General features: G+C 49.5%; 1 protein-coding gene and 1 pseudogene across 1 annotated transcript in view; one reads left to right on the forward strand and one right to left on the reverse strand.

Moving 5' to 3' along the window:
• The first annotated feature begins 5,647 nt into the window (after window positions 1–5,647).
• Window positions 5,648–19,279, forward strand: part of vars2 (valyl-tRNA synthetase 2, mitochondrial) — a 68,679-nt gene continuing 55,047 nt past the window's right edge. Inside the window, exons 1-5 of the mRNA XM_072473260.1 lie at window positions 5,648–5,898; window positions 8,479–8,554; window positions 9,903–10,003; window positions 11,820–11,941; window positions 18,866–18,932. Of these exons, the coding sequence (XP_072329361.1) occupies window positions 5,722–5,898; window positions 8,479–8,554; window positions 9,903–10,003; window positions 11,820–11,941; window positions 18,866–18,932 (543 nt within the window). The 5' untranslated portion in view covers window positions 5,648–5,721. The remainder of the gene's footprint in view (window positions 5,899–8,478; window positions 8,555–9,902; window positions 10,004–11,819; window positions 11,942–18,865; window positions 18,933–19,279) is intronic.
• On the reverse strand, window positions 10,795–11,403 carry LOC140389455 (histone H2A.Z pseudogene; annotated as a pseudogene).

Raw genomic sequence — 19,279 nt, forward strand, 5'->3', positions numbered from 1 at the left:
AAAAGGCATATGGGCTTCTGAGGTTTATAAATAGAGGTATATAGCGCAAAAACAAAGTTACAGTGCACCTTTATAAAATTGGCATTCAGCCTCAACTGGAGTATTGTGTCCAATTCTGGGCACCAGATTGTAGGGAAGGCATTCGAGCGGATGCACAGAAGATTCCCCGAAAGGGTCCAGGAATGAGAGTCTTCAGTAACTTGGATGGAACCGTGAAGTTGCCGTTGTTTTCCTGAGAGAAGACCAGGTTGGAAGGAGATTTGATACGTATATTCCAACTCCTAGGTCCAGACATATTAGAGAGGCACTTCTTCTTATTTGACAAAAGAGTCAAGGACCAAGAGAACACAGATTGAAGCTGATTGCCAAAAGAAGCAAGGTGATATTTTGCAACAACATTTTTGCACAATGGGTAATTGTGATCTGGAACACACTGCCTGAGAGTGTCATAGAGGTAGATTCAATTGTGGCTTTTAGAAGAGAATCCAGTAAGTGCCTGAAAGGAAATAGCTTGCAGGGTGGAGGAGATTTTAGACTGGCTAAATTACCCTTGCAGTGAGGCAGCATAGGCTGGAGAGGGTGGTAGGCCTATTGGGCTGAAACTATTCTTGTGATTCGACAATGAAGAGAACGATTCAGCGCAGATAGAAATCAGGCACTGCCTCTTGTGCATTTTGAACCAAGAAGTGTATTTGCTACAGCTTGAGGGAACGGCCAACAATAGTTGATTTTTAAAATGACTGACATACTCCGTTACCTGGACACAGAATTATAGATTCACGGCACAGAATGGGGCCATTCATCCCATCGAATCCATGCTGCCTCTTAACAGAGCAATCTGGCCAGTTACACCTCCATGTGTTTATTCCCTCCAATGGTCCATCTAATTTCCCTCTGGAAGTGTTTTTTTCCGTTTAAATATATATTTAGAGTACCCAATTCTTTTTTTTCTCAACAAGGGGGCAATTTAGTGTGGCCAACGCACATACCCTGCACACATTTGGGTTAGGGGGGTGAGACCCACGCAAACACGGGGAGAATGTGAAATCTCCACACGGACAGTGACCCAGGGCCGGGCCAGTCCTCTGTGGCATAGGCAGCAGTGCTAACCACTGTGTCATGTGCCGTCCCTACTTGTCTGTTTTTGTACTCAATGCCTCTATTTGTGAAGCAGAAGACCTTAAATTCATTGCCAACTATCCCCTCAATGTGTCCTGCCACTTCCGACTGGACATGACTGAACCTCCCCAGTCATTGCAGAGAGGAGTCACTAATGACTTGGTGAAGTTCACCAGGCAAATATCAGATCAAAGAATTAGGTGTGTTTCAGCACGTGGGCATTATGGTCATGACGTGACCCATTAGAAGACTCATTGGTACTAGGGAAGTCAGCAGCCATGAACGGTGATTGGGTGTCCGGAGAAGGCAGCTTTAAGCTCGGTACAAGACAGTGGTAAGGAAAGCAATCAATATCTAAAGATCGTACAAATTGTTTGGGGGGGGGGGGGGGGTGAATTGAGAGGATGGAGAATTGGTTGGACTTGGACAGAAAAGTCGAGCAGATTTGGAGAGTGCTCTGTGGGTTATAAGAAAATTGGTGCTGTTCAATAATTCTCACAGGAAATTAGAACAGGAGAGACTAAAACATGTTAACGAATCTGACAAATCGATGGTAGATTGGACATGAGTTGGCCCATGTCAGGAGATATGAGTTAGCTAATATGTGTGAGTGGGAAATGAGTGAGAGTAGTTTGGGAGAGTGGAATATTAGTATTAACAGTATGGAAGAGTGGAATATGAATGACAGTAGGACGGTGGAGTAGGATATTAGAGGCGAGTGGGATATGAGTCGCAATAGAATGGGAAGTGTGATACCAGTGGCAGTGGTTTGGGAGAGTGGGATATGACTGGCATAGAAAGGCGAATTGGGATGTTAGAAGCAGTGGAATAGGAGAGTGGGATATGAGTGATAGTAGAATGGGAGACTGGGATATGAGTACAGTAGAATGGGAGAGTGGAATATGATGGGCAGTAGAATGGCAAAGTGGGATGTTACAGGCAGTGAAAAAGGAGAGTGGGATATGAGTGTTAGTAGAATGGGATATAAGTGACAGTAGTTTAGGAGAGTTGCATATCAGTGGCAGTAGAATGAGAGAGAGGGATATAAGAAACAATAAAATGAGAGGGAGGGATATGAGTGACAATAGAGTGAGAGAGGGATATGTGTGGCAGTAGAATGAGAGAGGGGGATATGAGTGGCAGTAGAATGGGAGAGAGGGATATGACTGGCAGTAGAATGAGAGAGGGGGATATGAGTGGCAGTAGAATGGGAGAGGGATATGAGTGGCAGTAGAATGGGAGAGGGATATGAGTGGCAGTAGAATGGGAGAGTGGGATTTGAGTGGCAGTAGAATGAGCGAGGGGGATATGAGTGGCAGTAGAATGAGCGAGGGGGATATGAGTGGCAGTAGAATGAGCGAGGGGGATATGAGTGGCAGTAGAATGAGAGGGATATGAGTGGCAGTAGAATGGGAGAGAGGAATATGAGTGGCAGTAGAATGAGCGAGGGGGATGTGAGTGGCAGTAGAATGGGAGAGAGGAATATGAGTGGCAGTAGAATGAGAGGGATGTGAGTGGCAGTGGAATGGGAGAGAGGAATATGAGTGGCAGTAGAATGAGAGGGATATGAGTGGCAGTAGAATAGGAGAGAGGAATATGAGTGGCAGTAGAATGGGACAGGAGGATATGAGTGGCAGTAGAATGGGAGAGAGGGATATGAGTGGCAGTAGAATGAGAGGGATATGAGTGGCAATAGAATAGGAGAGAGGGATATGAGTGGCAGTAGAATGGGAGAGGAGGATATGAGTGGCAGTAGAATGGGAGAGTGGGATATGAGAGGCAGTAGAATGGGAGAGGGATATGAGTGGCAGTAGAATGGGAGAGGGATATGAGTGGCAGTAGAATGGGAGAGAGGGATATGAGTGGCTGTAGAATGAGAGAGGGATATGAGTGGCAATAGAATGGGAGAGGGATATGAGTGGCAGTAGAATGAGAGAGAGGGATATGAGAGGCAGTAGAATGGGAGAGAGGGATATGAGTGGCAGTAGAATGGGAGAGGAGGATATGAGTGGCAGTAGAATGGGAGAGGGATATGAGTGGCAGTAGAATGAGAGGGATATGAGTGGCAATAGAATAGGAGAGAGGGATATGAGTGGCAGTAGAATGGGAGAGGAGGATATGAGAGGCAGTAGAATGGGAGAGTGGGATATGAGAGGCAGTAGAATGGGAGAGGGATATGAGTGGCAGTAGAATGGGAGAGGGATATGAGTGGCAGTAGAATGGGAGAGAGGGATATCAGTGGCTGTAGAATGAGAGAGGGATATGAGTGGCAATAGAATGGGAGAGGGATATGAGTGGCAGTAGAATGAGAGAGAGGGATATGAGAGGCAGTAGAATGGGAGAGAGGGATATGAGTGGCAGTAGAATGAGAGAGGGATATGAATGGGAGTAGAATGGGAGAGGGATATGAGTGGCAGTAGAATGAGAGAGAGGGATATGAGAGGCAGTAGAATGGGAGAGAGGGATATGAGTGGCAGTAGAATGAGAGAGGGATATGAATGGCAGTAGAATGGGAGAGTGGGATATGAGTGGCAGTAGAATGGGAGAGAGGGATATGAGTGGCAGAAGAATGAGAGCGGAATATGAGTGGCAGTAGAATGGGAGAGAGATATGAGTGGCAGTAGAATAGGAGAGGGATATGAGTGGCAGTAGAATGGGAGAGAGGGATATGAATGCCAGTAGAGTGAGAGAGTGGGATATGAGTGGCAGTAGAATGGGGGAGTGGGATATGAATGCCAGTAGAGTGAGAGAGGGGGATATGAGTGGCAGTAGAATGGGAGAGTGGGATATGAGTGGCAGTAGAATGAGTGAGGGGGTTATGAGTGGCAGTAGAATGGGAGAGTGGGATATGAGTGGTAGTGGAATGTTAGGGTGGTACATTGCTAATTGACCGTAGGGCAAAGTTGCTAATCAGTGGCAGGATCTTGGGAGAGTGGGATATGAGTGGCAGTGGAATAGGAGAGCTGGATATGAGCAACAGTAGATTGGGAGAGTGGGGTATGTATATTAGTTGAAGGGGAGAGTGGGTATGAGTCACAGTACATTGTGAGAGTGGGGTATGATGGCAGTAGAATGGGAGAGTGGGATATGAGTGGCAGTAGATTGGGAGAGTGGGATAGGAGTGGCAGTGGAATGGCAGAGTGGGATATGAGTCATTGTAGAATGGGAGTCTTGACAGTGCGGTGGCGCAGTGGGTTAGCCCTGCTGCCTCACGGCGCCGAGGTCCCAGGTTCGATCCCGGCTCTGGGTCACTGTCCAGGTGGGGTTTGCACATTCTCCCCGTGTTTGCGTGGGTTTCACCCCCACAACCCAAACATGTGTAGGCTAGGTGGATTGGCCACGCTAAATTGCCCATAACTGGAAAAAAAAATGAATTGGGTACTCTAATTTTTTTTTTAAAAGTAGAATGGGAGACTGGGAAATGAGTGGCAGTAGATTGGGTGAGTGGGATATGAGTCAGGTTGAATGGGAGAGTGGGATATAAGGGACAGTGGAATGGGTGAGTGGGACATGAGTGGATTCATAGAGAGGAATATGTGATAATTTCTCTCTGTATTTCGAGATGTTTTCTCTTTGTGATTGGAGATGATTTCTCTCTGCGATTGGGGATGATTTCTCTCTCTGTTTCGGATGATTCCTCTGCGATTGGGGATGATTTCTCTTTGTGTGTGGGTATGATTTCTCTTTCTAATTGGGATGATTTCTCTTTTTAATTGGGGATGATTTCTCTCTACAATTGGGAATGATTTCTCTTTGTGATTAGGATGATTTCTCTTTTTAATTGGGGTGGTTTCTCTGTGATTGGGGTGATTGCTCTTTGTGATTGGGCATGGTTTCTCTCGTGATTGGGTATAATTTCTCTTTGTGATTGGGGATGATTTCTCTTTGTGATGGGATGATTTCTCTTTGTGATGGGATGATTTCTCTTTGTGACTGGGGATGATTTCACTTTGTGATAGGGATAATTTATCTTTGTGATGGGGATGATTTATCTTTGCGCTGGGGTTAATTTCTCTTTGTGATGGGATAATTTCACTTTGTGACTGGGGATGATTTCTCTTTGTGATGGGGATGATTTCACTTTGAGTGGGGATGATTTCCCTTTGTGATGGGGATAATTTCTCTTTGTGATGGGATGATTTCACTTTGTGACTGGGGATGATTTCCCTTTGTGATTGGGGATAATTTCACTTTGTGACTTGGGATGACTTCACTTTGTGATGGGGTGATTTCTCTTTGTGATGCGGTGATTTCTCTTTGTGACTGGGGATGATTTCCCTTTGTGATTGGGGATAATTTCACTTTGTGACTGGGGATGACTTCACTTTGTGATGGGGTGATTTCTCTTTGTGCTGGGGTTGATTTCTCTTTATGATGGGGATGATTTCCCTTTGTGAGGGGGATGATTTCTCTTTGTGAGGGGGATGGTTTCTCTTTGTGCTGAGAATAATTCCTCTTTGTGATTGGGGATGAATCCTCTGATTTCAGTTTGGATACCGGAAGCGGAAGGAGCTCCCCTTGAGTTTCTACGCAGTTCCGCCTCCGTTGGCCAGAGGTCAGGAAGATGGCCGCGCCCATGGCCGCAGTTTGAGTCGCTTTCTCATGTTGTTCCTGTTCTTAAGGCGGGAGCTTCGGCCTCCGGCTCGGCTCCACCCAGGGGACTCGGCCCGGGCCCTGCTCAGCAGCGGGGCCCGGAGTCCTGTCCGGGACCGAGCCGAGAAGGAGAGGCGGCAGCGGAGGAGGGTGGAGGAGATTGAGGCACGGAGTGTGAGGGAGGAGGTGAGAGGAGGAGGAGTGGGCAGGGTGTGTGGAAGGGGAGAGGGCAGGGTGTGTGTAGGGGAGGGGTTGTGTGCGTGTGGAAGGGGAGAGGGCAGAGTGTGTGTAGGGGAGGGGTTGTGTGCGTGTGGAAGGGGAGAGGGCAGGGTGTGTGTAGGGGAGGGGTTGTGTGCGTGTGGAAGGGGAGAGGGCAGGGTGTGTGTAGGGGAGGGGTTGTGTGCGTGTGGAAGGGGAGAGGGCAGGGTGTGTGTAGGGGAGGGGTTGGGTGTGAGTGGAAGGGGAGAGGGCAGGGTGTGTGTAGGGGAGGGGTTGTGTGTGAGTGGAAGGGGAGAGGGCAGGGTGTGTGTAGGGGAGGGGTTGGGTGTGAGTGGAAGGGGAGAGGGCAGGGTGTGTGTAGGGGAGGGGTTGGGTGTGAGTGGAAGGGGAGAGGGCAGGGTGTGTGTAGGGGAGGGGTTGGGTGTGAGTGGAAGGGGAGAGGGCAGGGTGTGTGTAGGGGAGGGGTTGGGTGTGAGTGGAAGGGGAGAGGGCAGGGTGTGTGTAGGGGAGGGGTTGGGTGTGAGTGGAAGGGGAGAGGGCAGGGTGTGTGTAGGGGAGGGGTTGGGTGTGAGTGGAAGGGGAGAGGGCAGGGTGTGTGTAGGGGAGGGGTTGGGTGTGAGTGGAAGGGGAGAGGGTTGGGTGTGAGTGGAAGGGGAGAGGGCAGGGTGTGTGTAGGGGAGGGGTTGTGTGTGAGTGGAAGGGGAGAGGGCAGGGTGTGTGTAGGGGAGGGGTTGGGTGTGAGTGGAAGGGGAGAGGGCAGGGTGTGTGTAGGGGAGGGGTTGTGTGGCTGGAAGGGGAGAGGGCAGGGTGTTTGTAGAGGGGTTGTGTGGCTGGAAGGGGAGAGGGCAGGGTGTGTGTAGGGGAGGGGTTGGGTGTGAGTGGAAGGGGAGAGGGCAGGGTGTGTGTAGGGGAGGGGTTGGGTGTGAGTGGAAGGGGAGAGGGCAGGGTGTGTGTAGGGGAGGGTTGTGTGTGAGTGGAAGGGGAGAGGGCAGGGTGTGTGTAGGGGAGGGGTTGGGTGTGAGTGGAAGGGGAGAGGGCAGGGTGTGTGTAGGGGAGGGGTTGTGTGTGAGTGGAAGGGGAGAGGGCAGGGTGTGTGTAGGGGAGGGGTTGGGTGTGAGTGGAAGGGGAGAGGGCAGGGTGTGTGTAGGGGAGGGGTTGTGTGTGAGTGGAAGGGGAGAGGGCAGGGTGTGTGTAGGGGAGGGTTGTGTGTGAGTGGAAGGGGAGAGGGCAGGGTGTGTGTGTAGGGGAGGGGCTGTGTGTGAATGGAAGGGAAAAGGGCAGGGTGTGTGTAGGGGAGGGGTTGTGTGGCTGGAAGGGGAGAGGGCAGGGTGTAGGGGAGGGGTTGTGTGTGAATGGAAGGGGGGGGGCAGGGTGTGTGTAGGGGAGGGGTTGTGTGCGTGTGGAAGGGGAGAGGGCAGGGTGTGGGGAGGGGTTGTGTGAGTGGAAGGGGAGAGAGCAGGGTGTGTGTAGGGGAGGGGTTGTGTGTGAATGGAAGGGGAGAGGACGGTGTGTGTAGGGGAGGGGTTGTGTGTGAGTGGAAGGGGAGAGGGCAGGGTGTGTGTAGGGGAGGGTTGTGTGTGAGTGGAAGGGGAGAGGACAGGGTGTGTGTAGGGGAGGGGTTGGTTTGAGTGGAAGTGGAGAGGGCAGGCTGTATGTAGGGGAGGGGTTGTGTGTGAGTGGAAGGGGAGAGGGCAGGGAGCAGGGTGTGTGTAGGGGACAGGTTGTGTGGGTGGAAGGGGAGGGAGCAGGGGTGCATGCGCGGGGAGAGGGAGAGAAGTGTCCGTTTTGAGGAGGGTGACGGGTTTGTAAATGGGGGAGGGGCAGAAGAGGAGGAGTGTGAGCACAGGTGGTGTGCATGGGGGCTGGGCAGGGTTATTAATTTGGATGGGTCAGGTATAGGTGGCGATGAGCGGGGTGGGTGTGAGAGGCTGGAAGAGGATTTGCTTTCAGACCAACGGGTTAGCCTCTGTTTTAAAAAAAAAAAAAAAATTAAAAAAATTACTGCGGATGCTGGAATCTGAAATGAAAGAGAAAATGCAGGAAAATCTCAGCAAGTCTGGCAGCATCTGGGGAGAGAAAAGAGCTAACGTTTCGAGTCCGATGAGTTTGACAAAGAGTCATCGGACTCGAAACGTTCGCTCTTTTCTCTACCCACAGATGCTGCCAGACTGGCTGAGATTTTCCAGCATTTTCTTTTTCGTTTCGGGTTAGTCTGTGTGGTGTGAGGCTACTTATAACGGTTTGGGAGGTAGGACAGGTGGAACTTAGGAAGGAGCGTATGGGGACATTGGTTTGGGAGTGGATGATGTGGGGGGGAGCTGCCTGTGGAGTCTGGATTTTGTAGATGGTGAGGGTGGGGGGACCTTATCACCCATCTGCTGGAGTTACACAGATGCACCGGTAATATCCAGGAATTACAACGGAAGTGATGGGGAAGGTGTTTGGACAATGGGAACTCTGTTCATGGTTGTACCTTGTCTATGGTCAGTTCCCAGTGCAAATGTAGCCTTACACAGAGTAGAATAACTGTGTTTCCAATGCTCACAGGACCGGGGAGAGCAGACTTGGTTGGAGCCCAAGGTGACCGCTTACTCTGTGCCTACACCACCTGGAGAGAAAAAAGGTAGGCACGAAAACTGGAACTTTGGTCTGGATCAGGCGACGCAGTTTGTCGTGTGCTGTATTGCCCAGTTCCTTCAGAACCCTGTGTACTGCAATCACCGCTCAAGTTTATCCTGTGAGGATGTCATGCATGTGGAAATTATATAATCACTCTCGTTACAGACGGGGGAGAGGAACAAACTGGACTCTTTCAATTTTCTCGCCCTTTGTAAGCCGAGGTGGTTTGATATTTGAGATAGGCCCTGGCATGTTTCCCGACCCCACTGTTTGAGGTCAATTTTAAAATGATTCACCGCAAACCCTCTTCAGGGTTAAATCAGAAGTATAGTTTATTCATACATTCAAGCCCAGGGGAATGACCATTACAACTACAATCCTGCACACAAGAAGGAAATGGAAAGGAAGAATACAAAAAAAGGTCGGAAAAAATGTGATAATTCATGTGAATCCAGTGAATGTTCCTTCATGTTGAGGTTAAGGTTCTGGTGGGCTTGGTGAGCTGAAAGCAGGAGTTGCAGATTTCCTTTCAAGCTGTTGATGATGCAACAAGATGGGTTTGGTAACCAGAGACTTGGTCTGCTGTACAGGCGATGGCAGGAATCTTCCAGACAACTACGCTTTGAAGAGGTTTAGACCCAAGGCAGCCTGGAGTCCAGCTTTGGTGTTGTCAGGCTGGAGGTTAATATCAGATTGCCCCGGGTGTCCAGGGATATAACATTAAAACTTGCGAACGGTTGGAGGAGCTGAGGTCCTATAGTGCTGTCCGTTGGTGATTCAGGGTAACAATCAGTTTCTATGTTTTTGGTCACAATCCATTGCTCACCTTGGGAGATGGAGGGTGGCAATTAGCACCTCCTCCGGTCTGACAAGTTTCCTTTGGCTCTCTTTGTTTTAAGTCCAGGCCGAGGTGATAAATCATCTGCTACCCCCGTAATTGGTCCACAAAACGATAGGTTTGAGATTCTGTAAGGCTTTGTCCTGTGATTACTGCTGAAAGTTTCTAGAACTCTAGCCAGCTTGCAAATCATGTCACCTGTAGCAACTGTGTTTTTGGTCGAGCAAAGTTGATTCTTAAATGAGCAAAAGGTAAGGTTTGATCGAAACCGTTTATGATCTTCATTTATTCATGGATATGGCATTCTTTGTAGTTCGACCCCTCAATCAATCTGCTTGCTGTCCTCTGGAATGATGAACGAAGATGGGCTGAATGGCTTTACTCATCCATAAAGGTTTTTTGAGACTCGGCTTTCGGCAGGAGGGGTGGGTTTTTGGGTGTTTTCGGAGGCTATCGCCAGCATCTGGAATGCTGGCATTGATCAATGTTTCCTAACTTCACACATCTGTCGCAGATACCTCTGTGCCCTTGCCAGCCTCATACAGTCCGCAGTACGTGGAGGCTGCCTGGTATTCCTGGTGGGAACGGCAAGGCTTCTTCAAACCCGAATATCATGTGAGTATCATCTGAGCATAGGACAGATCTGAGGGCGGGATTTGTGGGGGGGGGTGGGTGGTCCTTGTTCCAAACAAGGTGGTGAGAAATCATGGAGAAGATGAGTGCCCATCTGTGATATGGTAGAATTGCAGGGAGGGTCGGCAGGGGGAGGGGGAGAGTCGGGACAGCAGGGGGAGGGGTTCAACGGAGAGGGGTGTTGTCTGTAAAACCTCAGACGCTTCGACCAGTTTATTCCTCATACGTTTTACCGAGACACCTTTCTTTGCGCGATGAACGAAGGACAAATACAACGTTGTCTCACTGCTTCCTTCTCCCTCTGGTCTCTGCTACCTCTGTGCTGAGTCATTGCTGGGGTGGGTCCTGATGGGTTTTTAAAAAGTTATTTTTCTTGAGATTTTAATAGACATTTTATTGAAAACTTCATCCACCAAGACATGATTTAAATCCACTCCAAAAATAAAAGTTATACAAGCAATGAGTTTGTTCTGCATTTAAAACATTGCAACCAGGAAATGTCTCCAGGTCACTCAAATACAGTTCCACCATAGAAGGTATGGTCCCAGACCAGTGCACATGGAAGTGAGATAATTGAATTTACTTTTAAACTCCCCCCGCCCCCCCCCCCCCCTCAAAATACTATCGAGATAAAAAAGTGTTTTTCTATGCAACCACATTTCAGAAGTCCAGTGTCTTTCCAGCCCCATCCTCCAAACTATTCTGCAGCTGATTAATTGGATATGGAGTCCTGAGATCACAAACCTAAGGAAGAAAGTCAGGAGCTTCCATCCTCAAACGGCCTTTTGTTGGCCCTTTTTGCCAATGAGGGATTTGTGAACATAAGGAATGACACCACCACCAGCAATGGTAGCTTTGATTAAGGAATCCAATTCTTCATCTCCTCGAATGGCGAGCTGCAAGTGGCAGGGGGGGGGGGGTGCGCTTCACCTTCAAGTGTTTGGAGGCGTTTCCTGCCAACGCCAGTACCTCGGCTGTCAGGTAATCCAGAATGGCCGTGCTGTAGACGGCTGCCATGGCTGGTGGTCCGGGACTTCAGGTGGCGATGGATCCTCCCGACCGGGAACTGCAACCCGGCTCGCTGCGAGCGGGAAACCACTTGGGTCTTGGCCTTGCCCGAGTCTTTACCTGCTTTACCGCCAGCCGTCGGCTCGTGTCCGCTCCGCTCTGGCTTTTCAAACCGCTCTTGGGTCCTGATGGTTGATCTTCATGCTCCTCTTTGTTCCTTTCCAGGAAGTTCTCTGACTCTCAGTCAGTGAGGTCTCGGGGCGGGGTGGTCGTATCACTGAATGGAGCAGCTGATTGCAACTCTGCAGGATACCAGGAGCCCACCCCCTGGGGTTAATCTCTAGGTGCATTGTTTGCACGTAATTTTACTCCATATATGGTAAACTGGGTGCCAGAAAGTCTAGATTTATTAGGGCAGTCCACAAGAACCGATCCATTTGAATAGGACCGATTATCTGTTGAAAGTGCAGGTCCAGACATACCCTGACAATCTGTCTATGTTCAGTTGATTCGATCTTGGCCAAGTTTGAATTCCCAGCAGGCCTGCCTGGAGCAGACTGTTGTTCAATTTAAAATCTCAAATTCTTAATTTGGAGTGTCCAATTTTATATTGGGCCTAAAATTTGTCCGCTGTCCATTTTACCACAGGGGTGTGTGTGTGATTTAGGGACTGCCGAGAGGTGGGGTGGGAGGGAGGATAGATAATTGGCGACGGTCCCAGTGAGAATCACAAGGTGCAGAAAGAAACTGGGCCTGGGTGTAACCATCTTGACTGCAACATTCTACCCAGGAACACTTGCCTCACCGTCAGGAATCCTCCTTCTCTCTGTGCATCCCTCCCCCCAACGTGACTGGATCTCTCCACCTGGGCCACGCACTGACTGTTGCAATCCAGGATGCTGTGGTTCGATGGTAAGTGTTTTTTTTAAAATTAAGAATACCCAATTCTTTTTTCCAATTAAGGGCAGTTTAGCGTGGCCAATTCATCTGCAGTGCGCATCATTTTGGGTTGTGGTTATGAGACCCACGCCGACACTGGGAGAATGTGCAAACTCCGCACGGACAGTGACATGGGGCCGAGATCGCACCCGGGTCCTCGACGCCGTGAGGCAGCAGTGCTTCACCACCGTGCCGCCCCTCGACGTTAATCTGTTTAATCTGTACAATGGGGAACAGACACTGTATAGCAGCAGGTGGGCAGCACGGTAGCACAGTGGTTAGCACAGTTACTTCACAGCCCCAGGGTCCCAGGTTCGATTCCCGGCTTGGGTCACTGTCTGTGCGGAGTCTGCACGTTCTCCACGTGTGTGCGTGGGTTTCTTCCGGGTGCTCCGATTTCCTCCCAGAATCCAAAGTGGATTGGCCATGATAAATTGCCCTTAGTGTCCAAAAAGGTTAGGTGGGGTTACTGGGTTAGGGGGATTGGGTAGCAGCATGGGCTTAAGTGGGGTGCTCTTTCCAAGGGCCGGTGCAGACTCGATGGGCCGATTGGCCTCCTTCTGCACTGTAAATTCTATACAGTGGGATACAGTGCTGGTGTGGACAGATCTGTCACTGTATAACACTGGGGTACAGTGCTGGTGGGTACAGGTCTGTCACTGTATAACATTGGGATACAGTGCTGGTGGGTACAGGTCTGTCACTGTGTAACACTGGGGTACAGTGCTGGTGGGTACAGGTCTGTCACTGTACAACACTGGGATACAGTGCTGGTGGGTACAGGTCTGTCACTGTATAACACTGGGGTACAGTGCTGGTGGGTACAGGTCTGTCACTGTATAACACTGGGATACAGTGCTGGTGGGTACAGGTCTGTCACTGTAACTCTGGGGTACAGTGCTGGTGGGTACAGGTCTGACACTGTATAACACTGGGATACAGTGCTGGTGGGTACAGGTCTGTCACTGTATAACACTGGGGTGCAGTGCGGTGGGTACAGGTCTGTCACTGTATAACACTGGGATACAGTGCGGTGGGTACAGGTCTGTCACTGTGTAACACTGGGATACAGTGCTGGTGGGTACAGGTCTGTCACTGTGTAACACTGGGGTACAGTGCTAGCGGGTACAGGTCTGTCACTGTATAACACTGGGATACAGTGCCGTGGGTACAGGTCTGTCACTGTGTAACACTGGGGTGCAGTGCTGGTGGGTACAGGTCTGTCACTGTGTAACACTGGGGTACAGTTCGGTGGGTACAGGTCTGTCACTGTGTAACACTGGGGTACAGTGCTGGTGGGTACAGGTCTGTCACTGTATAACACTGGGATACAGTGCCGTGGGTACAGGTCTGTCACTGTGTAACACTGGGGTGCAGTGCTGGTGGGTACAGGTCTGTCACTGTATAACACTGGGGTACAGTGCTGGTGGGTACAGGTCTGTCACTGTATAACACTGGGGTACAGCGCTGGTGGGTACAGGTCTGTCACTGTATAACACTGGGGTACAGTGCTGGTGGGTACAGGTCTGTCACTGTATAACACTGGGGTACAGTGCTGGTGGGTACAGGTCTGTCACTGTATAACACTGGGGTACATTGCTGGTGGGCACAGATCTGTCACTGTATAACACTGGGGTACAGTGCTGGTGGGTACAGGTCTGTCACTGTATAGCACTGGGATACAGTGCTGGTGGATACAGGTCTGTCACTGTGTAACCCACCAGCACTGTAACCCAGTGTTATACAGTAACATACTGGGACAGACCTGTACCCACCTGAACACGTGGCTGCAGGAATGGTGTAGGAGGGAGGGCTTCAGGTATTTGGATAATTGGAGCGCATTCTGGGGAAGGTGGGACCTGTACAAGCAGGACGGGTTGCATCTGAACCAGAGGGGCACCAATATCCTGGGAGGGAGGTTTTCTAGTACTCTTCGGGAGGGTTTAAACTAATTTGGCAGGGGAATGGGAACCGGATTTGTAGTCCAGCAACTAAGGTAGCCGATATTCAGGACGCCAAAGCGTGTAATGAGGCAGTGGGGAAGGGAACACTGACAAAGGAGAGTACTTGCAGGCACGGAGAGGGGTTGAAGTGTGTATACTTCAACGCAAGAAGCATCAGGAATAAGGTGGGTGAACTTAACGCATGGATCGGTACTTGGGACTACGATGTGGTGGCCATCACGGAAACTTGGATAGAAGAGGGGCAGAAATGGTTGTTGGAGGTCCGTGGTTACAGATGTTTCAATAAGATTAGGGAGGGTGGTAAAAGAGGTGGGGGGGGGGTGGCATTATTAATTAGAGATAGTATAACAGCTGCAGAAAGGCAGTTCGAGGAGTATCAGCCTACTGAGGTAGTATGGGTTGAAGTCAGAAATAGGAAAGGAGCAGTCACCTTGTTAGGAGTTCTCTATAGGCCCCCCAATAGTAGCAGAGATGTGGAGGAACAGATTGGGAAACAGATTTTGGAAAGGTGCAGAAGTCATAGGGTAGTAGTCATGGGCGACTTTAACTTCCCAAATATTGAGTGGAAACTCTTTAGATCAAATAGTTTGGATGGGGTGGTGTTTGTGCAGTGTGTCCAGGAAGCTTTTCTAACGCAATATGTAGATTGTCCGACCAGAGGAGGGGCAATATTGGATTTAGTACTGGGTAATGAGCCAGGGCAAGTGATAGATTTGTTAGTGGGGGAGCATTTTGGAGATAGTGACCACAATTCTGTGACTTTCACTTTAGTAATGGAGAGGGATAGGTACGTGTAACAGGGCAAGGTTTACAATTGGGGGAAGGGTAAATACGATGTTGTCAGACAAGAATTGAAGTGCATAAGTTGGGAACATAGGCTAGCAGGGAAGGACACAAGTGAAATGTGGAACTTGTTCAAGGAACAGGTGCTACGTGTCCTTGATATGTATGTCCCTGTCAGGCAGGGAAGAGATGGTCGAGTGAGGGAACCATGGTTGACAAGAGAGGTTGAATGTCTTGTTAAGAGGAAAAAGGTGACTTATGTAAGGCTGAGGAAACAAGGTTCAGACAGGGCATTGGAGGGATACAAGATAGCCAGGAGGGAACTGAAGAAAGGGATTAGGAGAGCTAAGAGAGGGCATGAACAATCTTTGGCGGGTAGGATCAAGGAAAACCCCAAGGCCTTTTACACATATGTGAGAAATATGAGAATGACTAGAGCGAGGGTAGGTCCGATCAAGGACAGTAGCGGGAGATTGTGTATTGAGTCTGAAGAGATAGGAGAGGTCTTGAACGAGTACTTTTCTTCTGTATTTACAAATGAGAGGGGCGATATTGTTGGAGAGGACAGTGTGAAACAGATTGGTAAGCTCGAGGAAATACTTGTTAGGAAGGAAGATGTGTTGGGCATTTTGAAAAACTTGAGGATAGACAAGTCCCCCGGGCCTGACGGGATAAATCCAAGGATTCTATGGGAAGCAAGAGATGAAATTGCAGAGCCGTTGGCAATGATCTTTTCGTCCTCACTCAACAGGGGTGGTACCAGGGGATTGGAGAGTGGCGAATGTCGTGCCCCTGTTCAAAAAAGGGACTAGGGATAACCCTGGGAATTACAGGCCAGTTAGTCTTACTTCGGTGGTAGGCAAAGTAATGGAAAGGGTACTGAAGGATAGGATTTCTGAGCATCTGGAAAGACACTGCTTGATTAGGGATAGTCAGCACGGATTTGTGAGGGGTAGGTCTTGCCTTACAAATCTTATTGAATTCTTTGAGGAGGTGACCAAGCATGTGGATGAAGGTAAAGCAGTGGATGTAGTGTACATGGATTTTAGTAAGGCATTTGATAAAGTTCCCCATGGTAGGCTTATGCAGAAAGTAAGGAGGTATGGGATAGTGGGAAATTTGGCCAGTTGGATAACGAACTGGCTAACCGATAGAAGTCAGAGAGTGGTGGTGGATGGCAAATATTCAGCCTGGATCCCAGTTACCAGTGGCGTACCGCAGGGATCAGTTCTGGGTCCTCTGCTGTTTGTGATTTTCATTAATGACTTGGATGAGGGAGTTGAAGGGTGGGTCAGTAAATTTGCAGACGATACGAAGATTGGTGGAGTTGTGGATAGTAAGGAGGGCTGTTGTCGGCTGCAAAGAGACATAGATAGGATGCAGAGCTGGGCTGAGAAGTGGCAGATGGAGTTTAACCCTGAAAAGTGTGAGGTTGTCCATTTTGGAAGGACAAATATGAATGCGGAATACAGGGTTAACGGTAGAGTTCTTGGCAATGTGGAGGAGCAGAGAGATCTTGGGGTCTATGTTCATACATCTTTGAAAGTTGCCACTCAAGTGGATAGAGCTGTGAAGAAGGCCTATGGTGTGCTCGCGTTCATTAACAGCGGGATTGAATTTAAGAGCCGTGAGGTGATGATGCAGCTGTACAAAACTTTGGTCAGGCCACATTTGGAGTACTGTGTACAGTTCTGGTCGCCTCATTTTAGGAAGGATGTGGAAGCTTTGGAAAAGGTGCAAAGAAGATTTACCAGGATGTTGCCTGGAATGGAGAGTAGGTCTTACGAGGAAAGGTTGAGGGTGCTAGGCCTTTTCTCATTAGAACGGAGAAGGATGAGGGGCGACTTGATAGAGGTTTATAAGATGATCAGGGGAATAGATAGAGTAGACAGTCAGAGACTTTTTCCCCGGGTGGAACAAACCATTACAAGGGGGCATAAATTTAAGGTGAAAGGTGGAAGATATAGGAGGGATATCAGAGGTAGGTTCTTTACCCAGAGAGTAGTGGGGGCATGGAATGCACTGCCTGTGGAAGTAATTTAGTCGGAAAGATTAGGGACCTTCAAGCAGCTATTGGATAGGTACATGGATTACGGTTAAATGATATAGTGTAGATTTATTTGTTCTCAAGGGCAGCACGAGCATTGTGGATAGCACAAATGCTTCACAGCTCCAGGGTCCCAGGTTCGATTCCGGCTTGGGTCACTGTCTGTGCGGAGTCTGGACGTCCTCCCCGTGTCTGCGTGGGTTTCCTCCGGGTGCTCCGGTTTCCTCCCACAATCCAAAGATGTGCGGGTTAGGTGAATTGGCCAATGATAAATTGCCCTTAATGTCCAAATTGCCCTTGGTGTTGGGTGAAGGTGTTGAGTTATGGTGGGGTACTCTTTCCAAGAGCCGGTGCAGACTCAAAGGGCCGAATGGCCTCCTTCTGCACTGTAAATTCAATGATAATCTAGGACAAAGGTTTGGCAAAACATCGTGGGCCGAAGGGCCTGTTCTGTGCTGTATTTTCTATGTTCTATGATACAGTGCTGGTGGGTACAGGTCTGTCACTGTAACACTGGGACACAGTGCTGGTGGGTACAGGTCTGTCACTGTATAACACTGGGGTACAGTGCTGGTGGGCACAGGTCTGTCACTGTATAACAATGGGGTACAGTGCTGGTGGGCACAGGTCTGTCACTGTATAACAATGGGGTACAGTGCTGGTGGGCACAGGTCTGTCACTGTGTAACACTGGGATACAGTGTGGTGGGTACAGGTCAGTCACTATGACACTGGGATACAGTGCGGTGGGTACAGGTCTGTCACTGTGTAACACTGGGATACAGTGCTGATGGGTACAGGTCTGTCACTGTATAACACTGGGATACAGTGTGGTGGGTACAGGTCTGTCACTGTGTAACACTGGGATACAGTGCTGATGGGTACAGGTCTGTCACTGTATAACACTGGGATACAGTGTGGTGGGTACAGGTCTGTCACTGTGTAACACTGGGATACAGTGCTGATGGGTACAGGTCTGTCACTGTATAACACTGGGGTACAGTGTGGTGGGTGCAGGTCTGTCACTGTATAACACTGGGATACAGTGCTGATGGGTACAGGTCTGTCACTGTATAACACTGGGGTACAGTGTGGTGGGTACAGGTCTGTCACTGTGTAACACTGGGGTACAGTGCTGATGGGTACAGATCTGTCACTGTATAACACTGGGATACAGTGCGGTGGGCACAGGTCTGCACTGTATAACACTGGGATACAGTGCTGGTGGGCACAGGTCTGCACTGTGTAACACTGGGACACAGTTCTGGTGGGTACAGGTCTGTCATTGTATAACACTGGGATACAGTGCAGGTCTGTCACTGTGTAACACTGGGATACAGTGCTGGTGGGTACAGGTCTGTCACTGTATAACACTGGGATACAGTGCTGGTGGGTACAGGTCTGTCACTGTATAACACTGGGGTAAAGTGCGGTGGGTACAGGTCTGTCACTGTAACACTGGGGTACAGTGTGGTAGGTACAGGTCTGTCACTGTGTAACACTGGGGTACAGTGCTGATGGGTACAGATCTGTCACTGTATAACACTGGGATACAGTGCTGGTGGGTACAGGTCTGTCATTGTATAACACTGGGATACATTGCGGTGGGTACAGGTCTGTCACTGTGTAACACTGGGGTACAGTGTGGTAGGTACAGGTCTGTCACTGTGTAACACTGGGGTACAGTGCTGATGGGTACAGATCTGTCACTGTATAACACTGGGATACAGTGCTGGTGGGTACAGGTCTGTCATTGTATAACACTGGGATACAGTGCAGGTCTGTCACTGTGTAACACTGGGATACAGTGCTGGTGGGTACAGGTCTGTCACTGTATAACACTGGGATACAGTGCTGGTGGGTACAGGTCTGTCACTGTATAACACTGGGATACAGTGCGGTGGGTACAAGTCTGTCACTGTATCACACTGGGATACAGTGCGGTGGGTACAGGTCTGTCACTGTATAACACTGGGGTACAGTGCTGGTGGGTACCGGCCTGTCACTGTATAACACTGGGGTACAGTGCTGATACCTGTGAATGCACATTGAAGGCAATGTTAAGCTGAGCATGGAGCTGAAAGTGCCTGACCTTTTCTTTCAGGAAGAGGATGCAGGGCTGGAAGGTTCTTTGGCTTCCAGGCTGTGACCATGCAGGAATCGCTACGCAGGTGAGTCTTGCTTAGGCCTCTCGGTGCCATTTGCATTGGTCCCTGGATACTCGCCCAGTTGGTGCTGTGCTCCCAATGTTGAAGGACAGAATACGTGACTTGGGTATGGGTTGTCAAAGGGAGGATGGGGTCCTGTTATCTGACGATTGCCCTGGTTTGCTTTAGACCCACACTGTTTGACATATTGTAATCGGGGGCACCCCTGCTGTGTGTCTCCTGTAGCTCTGTCGCAGTAACTGACATTTAATCCTACAACACTTTTCCAGCAATAAATCAGACAACGAGGACCTTATTCTGATACTAACACATTCTGCTACTTTGCCTTGAGACAGAGCACTCCTTTAATC

Source organism: Scyliorhinus torazame, chromosome 14, assembly GCF_047496885.1.
Source record: "Scyliorhinus torazame isolate Kashiwa2021f chromosome 14, sScyTor2.1, whole genome shotgun sequence".
In the NCBI taxonomy this organism is placed as follows: Eukaryota; Metazoa; Chordata; class Chondrichthyes; order Carcharhiniformes; family Scyliorhinidae; genus Scyliorhinus; species Scyliorhinus torazame.